General features: G+C 36.8%; 1 protein-coding gene across 8 annotated transcripts in view; it reads left to right on the forward strand.

Moving 5' to 3' along the window:
* Nucleotides 1-16,437, forward strand: part of LOC131161591 (transcription initiation factor TFIID subunit 4b) — a 49,888-nt gene extending 33,451 nt beyond the window's left edge. For all 8 annotated transcript variants that reach the window (XM_058117441.1, XM_058117444.1, XM_058117447.1 and 5 more), the window contains exon 15: nucleotides 15,674-16,437. In XM_058117441.1, coding sequence (XP_057973424.1) covers nucleotides 15,674-15,846 — 173 coding nt within the window. In that variant the 3' untranslated portion in view covers nucleotides 15,847-16,437. The remainder of the gene's footprint in view (nucleotides 1-15,673) is intronic.
* The last annotated feature ends 3,078 nt before the right edge of the window (nucleotides 16,438-19,515 follow it).

A 19,515-nucleotide genomic window follows, 5' to 3' on the forward strand; every position in this document is an offset into this window, starting at 1 on the left:
GTGCCCTATGGGGGCAAGAGGCAGCCTAGGACTAAGGTCCGTAGGGTGGGGAGGGCCCCCACATTGCTTGGGGAGGAGAAGGGCCTCGACTAAATATGTGGGTTTGGGACCATCACCTAGCACGACAAGTTTTAAAACCGTGAGAGGTTTGCCCACAACGGACGATATCACGGTGGTGGGCTTTTGGGGGGTTTCATTTCCTCTCAAAAATCTTGTCTAAGAAATTGCAACTAAGTCTGTCATAAGCGTTCTCAAAATCTAGTTTGAAGATGAGCTCGTTATTATTTCTCTTCAAACATCCTTAGTAACCTCATTAGCAATCAAAATGGCATCCATAGTCTGTCTACCAACATCGCCTCCCCAACCCCGAGCGTACTTTGAGCTTTAGAAATAGTCTTTCAAGCATCACACTCAACCTATTAGCTTGTAGTTTGGTGATAATCTTATACAAACTAGAATCTAGAGTAATAGGTCTATAATCTGCATTCTTGATAGATCTACTCTTCTTTGGCACCAAAATTATGAAATTGTAATTAATACTCTTGCTGAAAATCCCATTCTAATAAAAACCTTACGCCAATCTCCTTTAATCACCTCGCTACAATCTTGAAAGAAGGCTAAGTTGAATCCATCCAGCCCCGGAGCCTTAGTCCTCTCCATCCCAAAGATGATAGCCCTCACATACTCAAGAAGTTTGTCCAACCAAGACATCTTATCTCTAGATAATTGATCCCACTTTAATCCCTCAATCATCGGGTCTAAAAACATCCTCCTCATTGTACAAATTATAACAAAACTCTTGAGGTTGGAGGCAATCAGCTAGGGTTGGAAATAGTCTCCCCCCTTTCCACATCTAAATTCTTAAAGAAAATCTTCCTCAATTTACCATTTAATATTCTATGGAAAAAAAATCTAGAATTACAATAACCATCTTTAATTCATTTAAAATTCGTCTTCTACCTCCAACTTCTCATTTCCTTGAAATCACCTTTACAAATTCATTTTTTAACAACATCCTTTTCATCTCCTTGCTCTCCTCCAAGAGATTAACAACTTCTCCCTTTCTATCTTACAAGTCCAACTTGCCTTTAGTACTGGCCTTTCTAATCCTTATATCTCCGAATTCCTCTCGATTTCATACTTTCAACTTCTCCTTCATCCTTTTCGACTTCCCCATAAACCAAAAGCCTTTCCAATGGCTCTTCTCTTCCTCACTTCAATAATTCTTAGCCAAAGGCAGAAAGGAATCATGATCCATCCACATTTTCAAACTTAAAGGGAATAGGAGCCCAAGAAACCTCACTCGATTCCAACAAGATTGGAAAGGGATCAGATGTGGGTCTAGGTAAAACAATTCGGGAGAGATTAGGCACAATCCATCTAGGGGTCAAAAACCAAAAACAAAATAAAGCTCTTCCCAAAAAGAACTCCTAAGAGTTGGTCTAGAAGGACCATACACCGAAGAAACCCACTATAGACCCTTGCCTTCCCCGCCTAACAAGATAGGTCAGAAGAAGAAACCTACAAGACTGTCCACTCTAGAAATAGAGCATCCCACAACACAAGGATGACCCCAACCAAATCTCAAGATGGTTCGAAAACCCAATCCTTACAACGGCCTTCTCGAATCCCTCTAAGAACCCCCTGTCAACACTCAAGTTTGGTCTCCTAGATCAGTACATGATTGGGAAAATGTCCATGCAAAACCTCCCTAATCAAGTTCCTCTTCCTAAAATCCCCTAAACCTCTAATATTCCAACTAACAATCTTCATAATCTAATACATTTACCTCCCTTATCAACACCCTTCCCACCCCCATAATTAATAGAAGGTACTAGATTTTTAACTCCTTACGAACCTCCTCCTTCCTGTCATAGGCACTAGGACTCAAGCCCATGCTTACTTGACCCAGCTGGTCTCACTAATTTCAAGCCCATGTCATCCAAGAGCTTGTTCAGGTCTCTATAGTCTCTTTCATCATCCCCTAAGCTAGACACAGAAGCACTACCCCCAGTAGGAGGTTCCCTTTGGCACAAAGCATCATAAAAAAGAATTGATTGTACAAGAAGGGGAAGAATATCTTTTCCAATAGAAGTATTTGGATCCTCCAATGGTTCAATTGCCTCTTAATTTTTATCCCTCTTAATAGAAGAAGGAATATAATAAAAATTTCCACTATATTAGGAATAGGCTTAGGGGAACAGGGGACGAAGACCCCTTATCAATCGTCCGTCACATCTAGTCTAAATTGTGGTTAAAAGCATCTTCATCCTTTGCACGGTGTCAGAGATTAACTGAGAACAGTCTTCCCCAATCTGCAGAATTTCCTTTAAAGAAGCTTCATTCCACCCTAATAATTCCTCTGCTACACGTACAAAATCACCCTCTGATAGCTGCGCCAAGGCATCCTCTCCATCAGACCTAAATCAGTTCTTAACCGAACAACCAACAACCTCTTCTCAAAATCACAAAAGCTATTCATATTGTTTTCCATGTCTGAGTCCTCCTCTGCATCTCCACTATCCTCAACCCATTGTACCCCCTCGAGCTCAAAAATTAGAGGGGAATGAGAGTTTGTGGCATAATCAAAATCGTCTTGCCTATTGTTCAAAGAACCTCTTTGGGGAGACAAAATTTCCTTCGATTGCATAGCATCCTGGATTTGTACATCTTCCCCAACTCCCCTTGTGATTTCTTCAAAATCTTCCTTCCTACCCTCCTTATGAACACATCTACTTTTCTTCATTAAAAGGGCTCATGCCATGCAAGTCCATACCCTCTAATCTAGAAGGTCTTAGCATCCTAGTTTGGGCTAGACACCGAGACCCAATTATCTCCTTGCCCTTAACGACCCACTTAGGGACTACCTTACTTTGCCCACTATGGAGGAGCCCATTATTTCCTTGCCCAAAACCAAATGTAAAGTTTTAGAAACTGATTCAAAATCAAAGCATGGGAAAGGAAATAACCTTCTAGTCCTAAATTCGCGGCCTACACTCCTCTTAGAGATCCTTCTCCCTCTTTTTGGCATTACTTCAACTACATTGGCAAAAGAACGATTCTCTGCAATCCTCATGAATGCACTCAGCTTCGTCTCCTGCTTCTCATGTGGAATTATGTTCAAAGAATTAAAGAACCCCAATCTGCACATCTCAATCTAGGTTTTTGAAACTGTCTTCATGACCATGTGACCAATTGAGAGCTTCAAGGAAGCTTCACCAACCTTCACTGTGCCTGCCCTCGTGGATAGCAAAGCTTGCCTACGCCCTCTTTCGAAGGCATTCTCAAGTTTGAGGAATCTTCCCTTCATATTTAACCACTATCTAGAACAAATCCATCCTCCTCCTCTGCGAAACAAATCCCCTCGGGTTCACCACTCCAAACCCTCAACCCTAACTGTCCAATAAACACCCATAACGTACGCTGACAGTTGTTGATTCTTCCCCCCGCCACTACCTTATTTTGCCTCTATGCATCCTCCTTCAGTTTATCTTGAGAGCATAGATGAATCGATAGGAAAAAGCAGTTAAGAACATAAATATATGTAAAAATAGTTGTATATGGTGACCTTCAATTGAAGCAATGTTTTAAAAGGCATTCTTAAGGCACGCCTCGAGGCATTTTGAGCATAAGACGCCCTAAGGCATAACAGGAAAGGCGTAAAGCCTAAAATGCGCATGTCTCAAGGGAAAAGGCGTACGCCTTAGGAATAAAAATGCGCGTTTCATGCCTCAGTTGGGAAGGCGTACGCATTCTGGAGGACTTGATTTAAAATTAAAAAAAAAAAAGGGAACAATCGCAGCCTGGAGCGTCAAAACCCCCTCGACGAAGCTTCTTTCCTCCCTCTCTCGACGAAGCTTCCGTAGCTCTCCCACGATTCCTCCAGCTACTTCTCCCTCTCTGAGGAGTCGACGAAGCTTCCGTAGCTTTCCTCCTGCTCCTTCTCCCTCTCTGACGATTCCACCAAGCTTCTCGTCTCTCCGACGAGTCATGGATCCCTTCCAAGCTTTGATCTGCCTCTGAACTTTGTTCATTTAGATTTCGATTCTTAGAAATTAGAATCTTGGATGATGAGACATTGTGATGCTTTAATTTGGTTTTTTCTCTTCTTTTGGTAATGTTATGGCTCATGCTTATTTTTTAACATGTATTGTTTGTGTTTGTTAGCTAAAATTGGCCTATATGATATTTAAAAATTATGTTTTTTTTATTTTTTTCTCCATTATTCTAAATTTTTTTCTATTTTTTCACTATATATAAATTGATTTTTTTTATTATTTATTTAAAAAAATACAGTCCCAAAATGCTTATGCCTCAATGCCTTAAGGCTTACGCCTAGCCTCGCGGAGGGTAAAACGCCTTGCCTTACGCCTTCGCCTTTTAAAACATTGGATTGAAGTATTGATTGGCTGTAATGTTGATAAACGTTAATCCTAGAACTTGCAATGGACCTAGCTCAGTTGCTGTATGAAACTAATGATTAAAATATGCAAGAAACCAATAGCAATGGAAACATGTATTCTTGGTTTCTTAACATAGTAGCATGAGATTTGTATGAATATTTTTAAGAAAAAAAATAAAATAAGGAATTTATAAGTAGTGAAGAGGGAAACAATGCAAGGAAGAGGATAAGACATCTCTTAAGAAAAAATGAATACAAAAATCAAAGCAAAAGAAAAGCTCACTATTGAAAAGAACTTCAAACTTTATTGCACATTTGTCAAACATGCTCCTCTAAAAGCTGCACAAGTTGTATGCTAAAGTGAAGCTTAGAAAACTATTCTGCTCCCAAAAATTAGAAGATGTTGACTATCTGTTGGAAATTCTTGAATTTTGCTGCAACCAAATGAATTAGACTACTTTCAAGAAGAGCACAATGCTGAAATGTCTTGCCCTCCTTTCAACCTCCAAAAGCCATGTGTTTTCCAAATAAAATATTCCGCTGTGGCAGTTTGTCATGCTAATTAGAAATTTTTGTGGATATTTAATCAGTTTGTTACTACTTGAAATTGGTGTAAAGCTGACATAAATTAACTCATATAGAAGATTTGCACATCTTTTTTGTCATTGGGCGGGAGGTCAAAGTCCAAGTATCTATGTTTATTGACTTATCTGTAGATATATACATTAGCATGTGTTGCCACTAGCCACAAAGAGATTACTTGAAGGAAGTTTGGATGGTGGTAGAAGAAAACCAAATAAAGGTCAGAGTGAGTTTTCTTTGTCAGTTATGATGAAAGGGTTTAAGTAGGGATTTTCCTAATTAGATTTTGTTAGGTTTTTTTTTTTGGCTACCTTCTTTTTTGTTCTCTATTTTGAGGTTCTGTTATCCTCTTCTAACTTGTAATTTCACTCTGCTCTTTATTATAATATATATATATTTATCTAGAAAAAAGTCCTTATCTTAATGAGTTTTTAAACCATAAAAACTGAACCAGCCTTTGTAACGTCCGATTTAGTTGCCAATTATGGGCTATACAAGTTTGAATACAAAATTATGCGGGGATTGTTCCATTTAGACCTTCTTTGATCCCTATGTAATTCTTTTAGTTACATTAGTGCGCTTTGAATTTCTCTTCTATCTATTTTTTTTTGTTTCCCATCCATATACTTTTTAATTAACAATATTTTCACATCACTGGCTCAGTGGTTGAACTAGGTTAGTGACCCAGAACCTCCTAATAAGGCCTCTGTGGTGGTTTCATCTCTTGCAATGGTTTAGTATTGGTATTTTTGAATTTGATTGTTCACCCATTAGAATAAATTGTGCATTAACACTTCGATCAGCCAAGATGTTGAAACTCACTTCTTAGTGATTCAAGAATAATTCTATTGTACTTGACAAATGAATATTGGTTAATTTGAGTAACTATTATTTTTCGAATTTTTAGAAAATTTGTGGTTATTTTTATTTTAGTATATTTAAATTCTCATGCTAATTTTATTTAATTTTAATTAGAAATTTTGTATACAATGAGTGTTTCATCCATAAAGTACAATAGCAACAGGCTGCCAAAGCAATTGAAAATGGTGAAATCTAGTTTTGAGGGTTTTTTTTTTTTTTTTTTTATTTTTTGGTTGTTGATGAGAGAAATTGTATTATTAGCCAAAACAATGTATGGAGAATGACGACAAGTTGTTCTCTAATTGCAGTAATCTACATCCAGAAATATTATAATAGAACTATCTGCTTATCCCTTTGAAGATCTGACAGCGATAGCTCAACCCTCCCCCCCCAAACACCCCAATAAAACAATGAAGCCAAAAGCACCACTCTATCCAATAATAGACTAGGGCAAGATGTGCAGCCCTTAAAGATTCTCATGTTTCTCTCGATCCAAAGTGTCCACAAGATATAGCAAAAAATGTCCACTCCATAAACGCAGCCCTTCTACTTGAGCCAAAACCCAATGCCTCACGAGCAAGAGATCTACCACATTCTGAGGCACCATATTCCAAAGCTCCTCCCAAGCTTCACCATTGTAGAAAGAAGAGCATTCCAAGGGTATTAGACATGTAAGACTTTCTTATCTGTAGCATATCATGTGTAGTAATCCCTATTAAGAATCTCAAACCAGACAAAAGTCAAAATTTTCCAAGGAATGTGGCTCCAAGGAAAAAGCTTAGGTGAAGGGGTTAAAACTGATTGCACAAACAGAAAACTAGCAACACAAATGCAAAGAGAACAGAAAATAGAAATGATATCTAACAGCTCCAAGGTAATCCATGAGCGATGGATTGAAAGAATTGACAATAAGTTTCTCCCTGTTTCTCTCTCTGTCTCCGAGTGTGTGTTGCAGGGGGGAGGAAGTGGGAGGGTTAGTGCGTTTATCGATGGTTATTCATTTGCCCGTGGTTATGTGCATGGGGCTAACTGTTTAAGTTGGTCATCTTTCTTGAGAACTTGCATTGATACGATTTGAATTTCAGATGACTTTGCAAAAACTTTCACTGTAATTAAGTGTTGTGGTCAGACATGATGACAGAGAAGTTCTATCATTCCTTAAAATCTAATGGAATTTGGGAAGATGCCAAAAAATGTGGTGTTTTAGCTTTAGAGGATTCTGCACAGGTTTTAAATAGCGACCGTGACCATTACGTAATGGCGGTTTTTTGGGCTCCCAATACCATTACACACCGCAAAATCAGTGGGATGAAAAATCATGGTTGTAGAGGCCGTTATGGACCGCGACCGTTAGGTAAAGGTCACTACGGCCGTTATGTAACCGCTATAGGGCTTTTACACCAAAAAAAATTATTTATTTTTTACTTTTTCTTCTCACTTTGCTCCCCCCTCTTCATAAATCATTCTCAATATACTATGTGGTGAGAGGGGGAAAAAATTATAATGAGGATGATATTGATAAAAAATTTAATACTTTTTAAGTACTCATAAGAGATGCATTAATTGACAATTTGAAAATACTAACTTGTTAGGACAATATTTTATCTTGATAATATTAGCAATTTGATATTTATGTTCTATATTTTTCAACTTCAACCTTCTTTTCTTTTCTAGTTATTGTATATTTGTATTATTCATGTCTTATGTGTCTAATAGATTAATGAAGTGTATAATTTATTTTGTTTTATTAATTAATTAGCGCACATAAGAAAAGTGAGAAAGTATAAATATGTACACACACATAATTTTTCTATCAATGGTGGTTTAAAACAAATGTAATCTTTTTGCCCTTACCAAACAACTTAGTTGAACTAAAGGATCCAAAATACACTACAAATCTTTCTAAGAAGGGTTAAAAGCTTCAAACATGCAAATACACTAATCTACAAAAGGTTGTGCATGCTTGAAAAAATTCACGGCTGTTACACCCACTTCCCGTTATGTAACATCCGCTAGTCCCATTTCCCACTTCCCGTTATGTAACATCCGCTAGTCCCATTTCCTGCTACACCTACTACTGTTACATTATGCCACCCTCTATTGTGATTTTAAACCATGATTCTGAAAAACCAAATAGTTTCAACCTTATGTCCTTTGAATGTTATCTGAAGGCTAAGATTCCTTATAAGATAAAGGCATTTATAATGGGATTAATACGAATGATGTACTACAGATATGACAAGTAGAAAACATGTGATGACTAACAACTGTAAGGTTGCTCCTTTGTGACCGATTGGTCATGGTTTTATGTTCAAGGAAACAACCTCTCTGCATAAAAGTAGGGTTAAGGCTGTGTGCATTGTGACAATTTTCCTTGTATCGTCGCTAAGCGGGAAGCCTTGTGGCCTCAAGACACCCTTTATGGTGTGATGGCTGACAAGTTCAACTAGTTTGGCAGTTGTAACCAAATTGACTGTGTTTGGAAGAAATTTCAAGTTTTTAGACTGCTTGGAATAGGCTTGGTGATTTGTAAAATAGGGTCAAGGAACAAATTGGGCAGGTGCCTTGTCACATGTAGTTTGGTTTTGAAAATGGTGTTATGACACATGTATTATGAGTTTGGATCGATGTTTTAAAAGGCGAGGTGTTTTGCCCTTCGCGAGGCGAGGCGTAAGCATTTTGGTACTATTTTTTTTTTAATAATTAATAAATAAAATAAATTTATATATAGTATAAAAATGAGAAAAAATTTAAAATAATGGGGAAAAAAATAAAACCATAATTTTTAAATATCATATAGGCCAATTTTAGCTAACAAACTCAAAAAATGAGTTTTAGAGACGCTGGCACAGTCTCCTAGGAGTCTGCTATGAACAACACTAGAGAAAGAGTTGAATACTCAAATTAGTTTGAGGAGAGACCTTAAACTGAGAAGAGATCTTCAAGCAGAGAGGTTGTAGGGGGTCGCGGAGAGAGACGAGAGGTCCGAATGGGTTGTCGGAGAGAGACAAGACATCGGAAGGGGTTGTTGGAGGCAGATGAGAGGTTGGAAGGGGTTGTCGACTTGTTGGAGAAATACGAGAAGCCGAACGAGTCTTTGAAGCCATACGCAAGGTTGGAAAGAGACGAGAGGTCCGAAGGGGTTGTTGGAGAGAGACGAGACATCGGAAGGGGTCGTCGACTTGTCAGAGAGAGACGAGAAGCTGGAGGAGACGTCAGAGAGAGATGGAAGCTTGGAAGAAAGAAACTTCGTTGAGAGAGGGAGGTTTTGATGCTTGTCAAAGCCCTATTAGTTTTGTTTACTTGGTTTTTTTTTTTAGTCAGGCTGCTCCCAAAAGGCGTACGCTTCCCATATAAGGCGTAAAAGGCGTGCCTTTTGTCCTGAGGAGTACGCGTTCTCCCTTGAGGCGTATGCATTTTAGGATTTACGCCTTTCAAGTTATGCCTTAGGGCGTTTTATGCTCAAAGTGCCTCACGAATGCCTTTTAAAACACTGGTTTGGATAAGTTTTTTTGTTTTTTGGGATGGCAAAGATTAGGGGGAAAAATTGAACACACACACACACACACAAAAGCGAAGTCCACCTTTTAATCCAAATTTATGAGTTATTGAGATACAGCATTGATTATAGATATTTTTTAAAATTTTGTATAAAATATATTTATGCATTTATTTATTATGTTAAGCAATCTTATATGAGGATATATAGAGGTCTTTCTCCTGAAAAGAAACACAAATATAAATGTATGCTAATGCGGCATGTCTAGCAATCCTTCTCCATCAAATTTCATTGTGCGGTAAAAAGTTGTATTTTGTTAATGGTTCTTGTTAAGATTTGATTAAAATGAATGACCTAACTTGAAGATAGGTCTCTCCCTCTATTTATGATACAAATTAAATACATTCTAATGACAATAATACTCTTACTAACTCTCACTAATTAACATACTAACACACTTAATAATAATAATACTAAAAGACATAAATGACCTCTTAACACTTCCCCTCAATTTGGAGCATAAATGTCATATGATCCTAGCTTGTTACAAATAAATTTAACATGAGCACCTTCAATGCCTTGGTAAACAAATCCGCAAGTTGCATATCTGACTTCACATAAGCGGTAGTAATGAGCTTCTACACAAGTTTCTCTTGAACAAAATTGCAATCAACTTCAATGTGCTTCATCTGCTCATGAAAAACCGGGTTGGAGGCAATAGGAAGAGCAACTTGATTGTCACACATCAACTTCATAGGATGAGAATGAGAAATACCCAATTCTTCCAACATGTTCTTCAAGCATACAAGTTCACAAGCAGTGTGAGCCATAGCTCTATATTCTAATTCAGCACTTGAACTTGCCACCAAAGTTTGTTTCTTACTATTCCAAGAAATCAAATTACCATCAACCAAGATATCGTACCCAGTTGTGGATCTCCCGTTGAAAGGCAACCCAGCCCAATCTGCATCTCTATATATCCATGGATATAAGTGTGACCCTGATCACGATATAAAAGACCTCTCTTGGGTGTTCCTTTGAGATATCTCAAGGTGTGAATTATTGCGTCCCAATAACTTGTCCTTGGAAAATCTAGAAATTGGCTCACAACACTAGTTGCAAAAGATAATATCCGGTCGAGTGATTGTGAGATAATTCAACTTTCGAACAAGTCTCCGGTATTGTCTAGGATTAGGTAGCAAATCACCCATACCCAACACTAACTTGCTATTAGTATCCATGAGAGTATCAATCGATTCAGATCCCAAGAATCCAGTTTCATCCAACAAATCAAGAACATACTTCCTCTGTGACAATACAGTTCCAATACAAGATCTAGACGATGAGAAGGACTCGAACTACATTGAAACTCAGATGATTGGTTAGCCAGGACAGAAAAGTAAAATATGGAAGATTAGGTAAGGGAAGAGACTCATTGAGCGTAGAAGCACTTAGTGTCTAGGTGTAGTAAGGTTTAGACTCAAAGAAGGTAACATCGACAAAAACAAAGAAGCGATGCAACACAAGACTATAACAAAGATATTCCTTTTGAGTATATGAAAAGCCCCGAAAGACACATTTTATAGCACGAGGATCCAACTTATCCACCCCAGGAGTTAGTTGATGAACAAAGGACACACACCCAAATATACGAGGAGGGAGAGAAAACAAAGGTGAATTAGGAAAGAGAATGGAGTGGGGAATTTTACCACTAAGAACAGAGGATGGCATTCTATTGATCTAGATAACAAACAGTAAGTATAGCATCACTCTAAAACACTTTAGGTACATGCATTTGATAAAGTAAGGTGTGAGTGATTTCAAGAAGATGTCTATTTTTTCTCTCTGCAACCGTATTTTGTTAAGGAGTGTGGGCATAGGATGATTGATGAACAATACCAAACTAAGTCATATAAGTAGTGAATTGTACATTGAAATACTTTTTAGCATTATCACTTTGAAGTATTCGAACTGGCAAACCAAATTGAGTCTTTATTTCATAACAAAAGGCACATAATACATGAAATAACTTAGAACAATCTTTTATTAAATATAACCAAGTCATTCTTGAATAATAACCCACAAAGGTTGCAAAGTACCAAAAACCCAACTTGGACACAACCTACTAAGATCCCAAACATCAGAATGAACTAACATAAAAGGACTTGCAACCCATTTATTGACTCGAGAAGCGAAAGGAGCACTATGGTGTTTTCCTAACTAGCAAGACTCATAATCAAGGTTAGACACAAAACTCAAACTAGGAACATGACATTGCAACTTTTTCAATAAACGATAACCAAGGCGACAATGAATTTGGAAAGGTGTGGCAGCAGCAATGCAGGCAGTAGAAGGAGATAACGGTTCAAAGTGATAGTCCACCAGCTTCATGCCCTCTGCCAATTGTCTTCCTCGTCTTCAAATCCTGAAAATCCATAAAATCAAGAAAGAATGTCACTAAACAATTCATGAATTTAGTAATTTTGCTAACGAACATAAGATTGAAAGGAAATTTGGGAATATATAAAATCGAAGGAAGAGAAATAGAGGAAGTGGGATTTACAGTCCAAATTCCCTTGACTGCAATGATGGATCCATCAGCAAGAGTAACACAAGGTAAATTTGTAGGATATTGAGGAGTGGAGAAAAAGCTAGGTATACCGGTGATATGATTAGTGGTAGTGGAGTCTATGGCTGAAGGACTAAGACGAGAAGTACTGGATGACATACATACTATAGGATTACTTTTTTGGGCAAGAGATGCGATGGGAAGAGAAGCTTGTTGTGATGCTTGGTACTGCTGGAATTTGGAATACTCTTCCTTTGATAGGGATACAGTAAGTTGCCCCCCACTCAGCCCCAAAGGTGAGGAGTCGGTGGTGGTTTCATTGGCTGCTCCCAAAAGTGTGGTTGTAGCTACATTGGCAACACGTGAAGGTCTACCGTGAAGATCCCAAGACTTCTTAATGGCATAGTTACTCCATCCACAATGAGTGCATTTGCGAGGAGTACCTCTACCTCGTCCATCTCTACCACTACGACCACTCTAACCATCTCGATAACTTTTGCGATTGTTTGGTAGAGTAATAGAATCACCCTATGTAGCAAAGACTGTCCTCTCAGAGCTAGCTGCAAGAGCAAGAAAATGCATGCTAAAGGAAGCACGAAGGACATGAGAATAAACATTGGAAAATGATGGCAGCTCGACACTATTAAGTATCGGGACTGGGACCGGATTGCCTCAAACTTGGATCTCATCCTACTAGAACACAAAGAATTGGCATTTGTTCCCTTTGCTTCTGCATCTCACGAACGTCAGCAATTATAGGTTGCATGATGTTAAGCTTCTCATGAGTGCACCTCATCTCTCCAAAATAATCTGCAATTCTCCTATCTCCTTCTTGTAACTGAAAGTGCTCCTAGGATAAATCATACATGTGTAATGTTACTAGAGTATAGAAGTTTGAAATAATCCCAAATCTCCTTGCACATATCTAGATGCATACACATCCGTGCAATCTATGACTCCATCGAATTCCATAAGAGGAAAGCAATCAAGGCATCTTCTTGAACCCACGCTTCTTATCTTCTCATCAGAAGGATCATATTGGAGCAAGTGGTCAAATTTTCCTAATCCTGCTAAATAAACCCAAAGAACTTTATACCATTAAATGTAGTTCTTTCCTTCCAACTTTTGAGTTGTTATTTGTGGCAGTGATATAGGGAGCAAATTTTTTGGGATTCATAGATTCCATCCTGACACTCACAAATTAGCAACCACACCAATGTCAAACAAGAAGAACAATCAAAACTAATCGGGACAATCACAAACTATGTGAAGCACCGACACAACCACGGATGAGGTGAATGACTCACTGACGGATATAGCACTGCCATAGCCTCACAACTGAACATACGAACGCTGCCACTGCTCCAACAAACTCACAAAGAAGCCTTCACAAACCCTGAACAGAGATTAGCGGAATACCATGAGTACATGGTCAAAAAAGGTTGAATTTTTTAGCAAACAACAGGCCTAACAGCTTGACAATATTGTCTATAAATGGAATCAGAACATGGCAGGGAGGAAAAAAAAAATGGAAAAGTTGGCCGGAAATTCACTCACACGCTGACACGTGGGGGCTCCTCCAGCGATGGGGTTTTATGAGGTTAGGCTTCAGGGGGTTTTGTTTATGGGTGTATGGTTGGTTTTGTGAAATAATGTGGGGTGGAGCCTGGAGGTAGATTTGGAAAGGACAGCCGCGCGAATGGTGTTTTCGGGTGACGGCTGAGGGGAATATGGTTTAGCTCTAATGCCATTTTAAGATTTGATTAAAATAAATGACAAAACTTGAAGATAGGTCTCTCCCTCTGTTTATAATACAAGTTAAGTACATTATAATGACAATAATACCCTTACTAACTCTCACTAATTAACATACTAACACGCTTAATAATAGTAATACTAAATGACATAAATAAGCTCTAACAATTCTAAATCGCAGTAGGAGCTAGCTTAATGTAACGGTAACAGGTGTAGTGGGAAGCAGGAGTACCGGATGTTACATAATGGGAAGCGGGTGTAATGGCCGTGAATTTTTTTCAAACATGCACAACCTTATGCATATTAGTATATTTGCTTGTTTTAAACTTTTAACTCTTCTTAGAAAGAGATTTAGTATATTTTGGTTCCTTTATTTCAACTAATTAACTTGTTTGGTGAAGGCTACAAACTTACATTTGTTTTACACCACTGTTGACATAAAATTATGTGTGTTTTTACTTTTTCATTTTTCTTATGTATGATAAATTAATTAAAAAAATAAAATACATTATACACTTCATCAATCTATTAGACACATAAGACATACAAATAATACAAGTATACAATAACTAGAAAAGAAAAACAGTTGAAATTGAAAATATAGAACATAGATATCAAAGTGCTAATATTATTAAATAAAATATTTTCTTAACAAATTAGTATTATCATTGTTAATTAATACATTTCTTGTGAGTATTTTTAAAAAATAGCAAATTTCATATCATTATCATCCTCACTATAACCTTCTTCCCCCCTCTCCACATAGCATATTGAGGATGATATATGAAATGGGGCAAAAACAAAAGTGAGATTTTCTTTTTGCTATGACAGTCTTGTAGTGGTGATATAACAGCCTTTATGTAACAGTCGCAGTCTGTAGCGGTACAGCTGTGATTTTTATTCCCACTGATTTCGCTGTTTGTAATGGTATCAGGAACCCAAAAATCAGTTACAGAATGGTCACGGCCGCTATTTGAAACCATGATTCTGTTAACCTCCTCAGAGGAAGATGGATTTCTTTCGTAAAATAACTGACCATCCCCTAGGAAAATATGTCTTGGATCTGAAAAATTATCCAGCTAGCTTGGTTGGGAGAAAAAGACGTTCTGGTCGTTTACTTAATGGTATATATGGCCCATAGTTGGATTGGATTGACAAAAATGGTGCTTCAGTTGGTAGAGATGAGCATTTTCTGTGGTTGGTTTGATTTGAGATCTGACTGGCTATGGTCGTTTGGTTTGTGGAATGAAACATAGTGGGACAGGAGTTAACTATTATATGGAAATATAATAGTTGCCAAAATGGAATTTGGTGCCATTTTATGGCAACTAGTTATTTAGAAGTTGGTGTTATTCCAACTAACAGGGAATAGAGAAGGATTGATTAATGATTATTAATTTGAGTTTTGTGCTATTTTATGGCAACTATGTAGAAGTTGGTGTTATTCCAACTAATGGGGATAGAGAAGGAATGACTATTAGTCTCAGATTTTTCACATTAGAAATGTGTATTCGCATGCTATCCATGTCTGTTAGACAACACTAACTTTTGCATGGTCATTTACCAGGAAATGACATGACTTTTTTCTTTTTGCACCATTATATCCCTATACAATAGCTGTTCCGTTCAACAGACCAAAATGTGACCTTATTCCTCTAGAAAACTCCCACCATATTTTGCTGGTATATTTGGGTGATAACTAATTATTTAGTTTTCTAAGATGAGAATCCTTTATATATTTATTTATTTTTAAAAAAATTGAAGATCAGTTCCTAGCCATGGCTGAATTTATTTGCTTCATGTATTTTGGAAACTCTTAAATGCTCATCTGATTTGGAAGTTGTATTTTAAAAACATAATCTGGTTTGCTGTATCCTACAGTATTGATGCAAAACTCACACTGATTATGTTTTTGTTGCAGAAAACTGCTTCAGTTGCTCAGCATTGTAGATCATTGCATCAGTTCCTTTTTTTTTCTCTCTGATTTGTTCATTTGTTTTTGAAGGGGCTGGTAGAAAACTTGGAAGGAACCAGCCTGGTACAACTCAAACTAGAGTGGCTCGAAGCATCTCTGTGAAGGATGTGATTGCTGCTCTTGAAAGGGAACCCCAAATGTCTAAGTCTACTCTAATGTATCGCTTATATGAGAAAGCTCATGCAGATGCTGCGGCTGAATGATAAAGTGAAATGCTGCAGAAACAGGATTGTTGTTTACCCTCATTCCCGGGCATGCCACTTTAAATGAAACATGTGCTCTCATTAGTTCAGTTTTCTTTTCTTTAATGTTTTCTATTTAGATGGGAACTACACGCAAAATTTGGGAAAACTGTAAGGAACAAGATCATCATGCCTTGGAAGAGTATAATAGCTTGTATTTTTGTTGAGCTTTCTTGTAAAGGGAACCCTAGATGTCCAGTTCTACTTTGTGCAAGCAAGCTCTTGCTCTATGGCTGAATAATGTGAGGTGAAATAGGATGCCAGCAACACTCTTGCTTTAGCCTTTAGATGCCTTGCCAGTCTTGCTGTCGATCCATCCTAGTCTCTGATGGAATGCACTGTATATTCTCTTATTCAATTGTGTGAGAGTTGGCTGGTTTGCTCGAAATAGTTGTATAATTCGGGTTTGGTAATTAGTATCCGAATCTGAACGTCATTCTTATTAACCTATCAGTAGTAATTTATTTTTTACTAATTTTTTAGGCTTCAAGTCTGATTTGTATAGTGATGACATACTCTCTGCGTTAATGAAGTAAAGATTGTGTTGTACAAGTAGCAATTGCTTTTAACTATTGTACTTAACGTTTGCCCTTCATTGATATGAAATGTTCAGGCATAGGCGCATACGATATAATTACTTAATTACTTATCTTCAACCACCCTAATATAAGAGGAGCATTGTTGTTGTCCTTATCGATTTTTTTCACTCAAAATCAATATTCCAATGCTCAGTGCCCGCCTCTTTGCATCTTCAGCCCTACACAAACAATCAAGCTGCCTAGAGATGCATTATGGGTTCTGCCTTTTTTCCCTAAATTCATTTTCTAAAGCAAAATCTGCATGAATCTTTGATCCCTCCATGGCTCCATGTGAAAAAGCTCACGTGAAAGGCTTCTGTACCTTCTCCTGCTGAACTATCATGGTTCTAGTAGCTTCACTCTTCTTCCTTTTTTGGTTTAAAAGGCTGAGGTTTTGAGCTAGCTATAGGTAGATCATGTACTTATAGTGTATGATTATTGCATCTTGAATCCTCTGTTGATTCCATATTTTCATTTATTTGAATGTAATTTTCTTAATTATTCTCATTGGGACATTAGAGTTGTCAAATATGGCTCCCTATTAGAATTCTTCATGTTGTTCTATTTTACATTTGGCTCCCCTATTTAGAATGTTGTCTTGTTATTATAATATGTAACCCACATGCGTCCACACATTGAAGTTATTAAAGCCTAAACAACAAAATCATTGTAGCTTTTAATTAAAGACTAATCACCATAAACATCTTCCTTGATGCATCATTTTCATTTATGTCTTGTTCACCCTTGTATTATATTGTATATTTGTCCTAAGTACATTGTACGTAACTCTAATGTTGAGAATGATGAGTCATGACACTATTGTTGATTATAATTGATGACTTTTTTTTTCTTGTTTCATAGTGTTTGACCATCGATTTAAAAATAGCTTTCATTGTTCTAGGATGTATAAATACATATATTGTGGTTTTTTTCTTTCTTTTTCCTGTTTATTTTTTTATACTAAAATTGAGTAGTTATGTCTCCTTTTGAAAATTATCCTAACTTCTCAATCTTTTGACCATTTGATGACTTGATATCAACCCCCATAGATGGTTTTGGGGAAGAGACTTTAACTCCTCAATCATAAAGTACCACTAAACAAATTCATTAGGACTAACAACTTCAAAATATGCAAAAGAATGATTAGTATTATTTGTCTCCTTTGTCATATCTAGAGCATAAGAAACTAAATTTCCATTGACATGTCGCTTAAATGGTCAAGTGTCCCCTTTAATTTCTCCACTCTTAGCAATCAAACAATCTAATTCAATCTCATGAGATACTCTTTAAATTTAATTTGTGCATGACTAAAGACATTTTTTTGAATGAGATAGACCCAAATCAAACTATTGTCTAGAATGACTTGAAATGTGATGTGATGAAGGTATTGTAAGTTGAATATCCAACTCCATGTGCTCAATTAGCTTTTTTCATCGATGCATCACAAGGAGCTTAACACTCCGTTCTCATGGGAAGCACCATTATGTTATAAAATAATACATTTTACTAGTAATGCATTAACTTCATATGCTTAATTTTTTCATTTATGCATCACAAGGAACTTATCACTCGTCTCAGGTGAGGCATGTATATCTTATAAAATTCCACATTTTTACTTGTAATGAATTTGAATGATTTAGGGTACAACAACCTAAATCCTTTAACACCATATGCCCAAGCAATGAAAGCACATTTATAAAGTTAGGTTCTAGTTTACAACCATTAACATGTTCATATGCAAGACATCCAAAAACTTTTAAATGAGAATGATTAGTAGGCGATTACTAGACTATACCTCCTTTGTAGTTTTTGGCTTAAGAGAATCGAAGGGTGGTTAACTCTATAGGAAACTCCTTAGGCAAGCTTCTATTCAAGAGTTGTCACTATGCTTTCTCTATCAAACTTTTGCTTATGAGATCACCTACCATTTTTTTGAGATGCCTAAACAACATTACAATGTCTAACAATGTCTTCATCCTTACAAAATTAATTAAACTAATCACGATAGAAATCTAGGCCATTCTTCTTTTATTTGCTTTTCAATTAGAAGGAACTCAAGTTGAACCCTAAAATTATGAAAGAATATAGCATCCCTTAGTCTTGTGAACTGCTTTATTAAAGAGAACTTTTTTTTTTTTTGTTTTTACAACACACAAAAGTTCATCTTACCTATACAATTGGAAGTTGCTTCTTACTCAAAATTGTTAACCATATCTTGCATTTATGTAACGCCCCGAACCCTTAAACCTGGGTTCAACGCATTATACCTAATAAAACCCCTGATAATCCATAATCAACATACACGCAGCAGAAAACATAAACATAATCTCCATATAACATAATACCAGAGTTTACTAAATCTAACTATAATCCATAATAAATCATCCATCACCTGCATTCCCATATATACACATCTCTCCCAAAAATATTCAGTATTTTCACAATCCATTATTTCTCAACAGACTTAAAACGTAAAAACATAAAACATAAAATATAAATTTTATACATCTCAAAATTAACATAGAAATATATCATTTTCTTTTTCTATTTTCCAATAATGTTATAAAACCTCGATCTCTCTAAGCTTGACCTCGAGGTCTTAAAAAAAAAATACATTTATATTCGGGTGAGACACATTTTAGTAAGGGAAGAAATAATATATTAAAACAATGTGTGGCTAACATGAGTTTATAATCAACATAATATTTAACATTTGCAAATCTTTAACATAATTTCTGAAATCATATTCTGATCCTATTCAAAAACATGCAGAGATTTAACCCACGAGATTACCCAAGGATAAGGGTGATTACCCGCCCATACAAGTAGCACCTCTCTGCTGTGATATTTAGGTAACCCTAAAGTCACTACTAAAGCATACCAGGGCACTCACCTTACTCAGTAAGCCCTCAAGTGTTAGATTGATCTTGTACTCACAACGTTCAACAATAGCTCACCAGCAAAGACCCTAAGGATAGGGAAATCTACCCGCCCATACAAGTAGATTCCCTCTGCCCTAGTACGTTATGCAGCTACTGTCACATCTGAAACT

This window comes from Malania oleifera, chromosome 8, assembly GCF_029873635.1.
Source record: "Malania oleifera isolate guangnan ecotype guangnan chromosome 8, ASM2987363v1, whole genome shotgun sequence".
NCBI lineage: Eukaryota > Viridiplantae > Streptophyta > Magnoliopsida > Santalales > Ximeniaceae > Malania > Malania oleifera.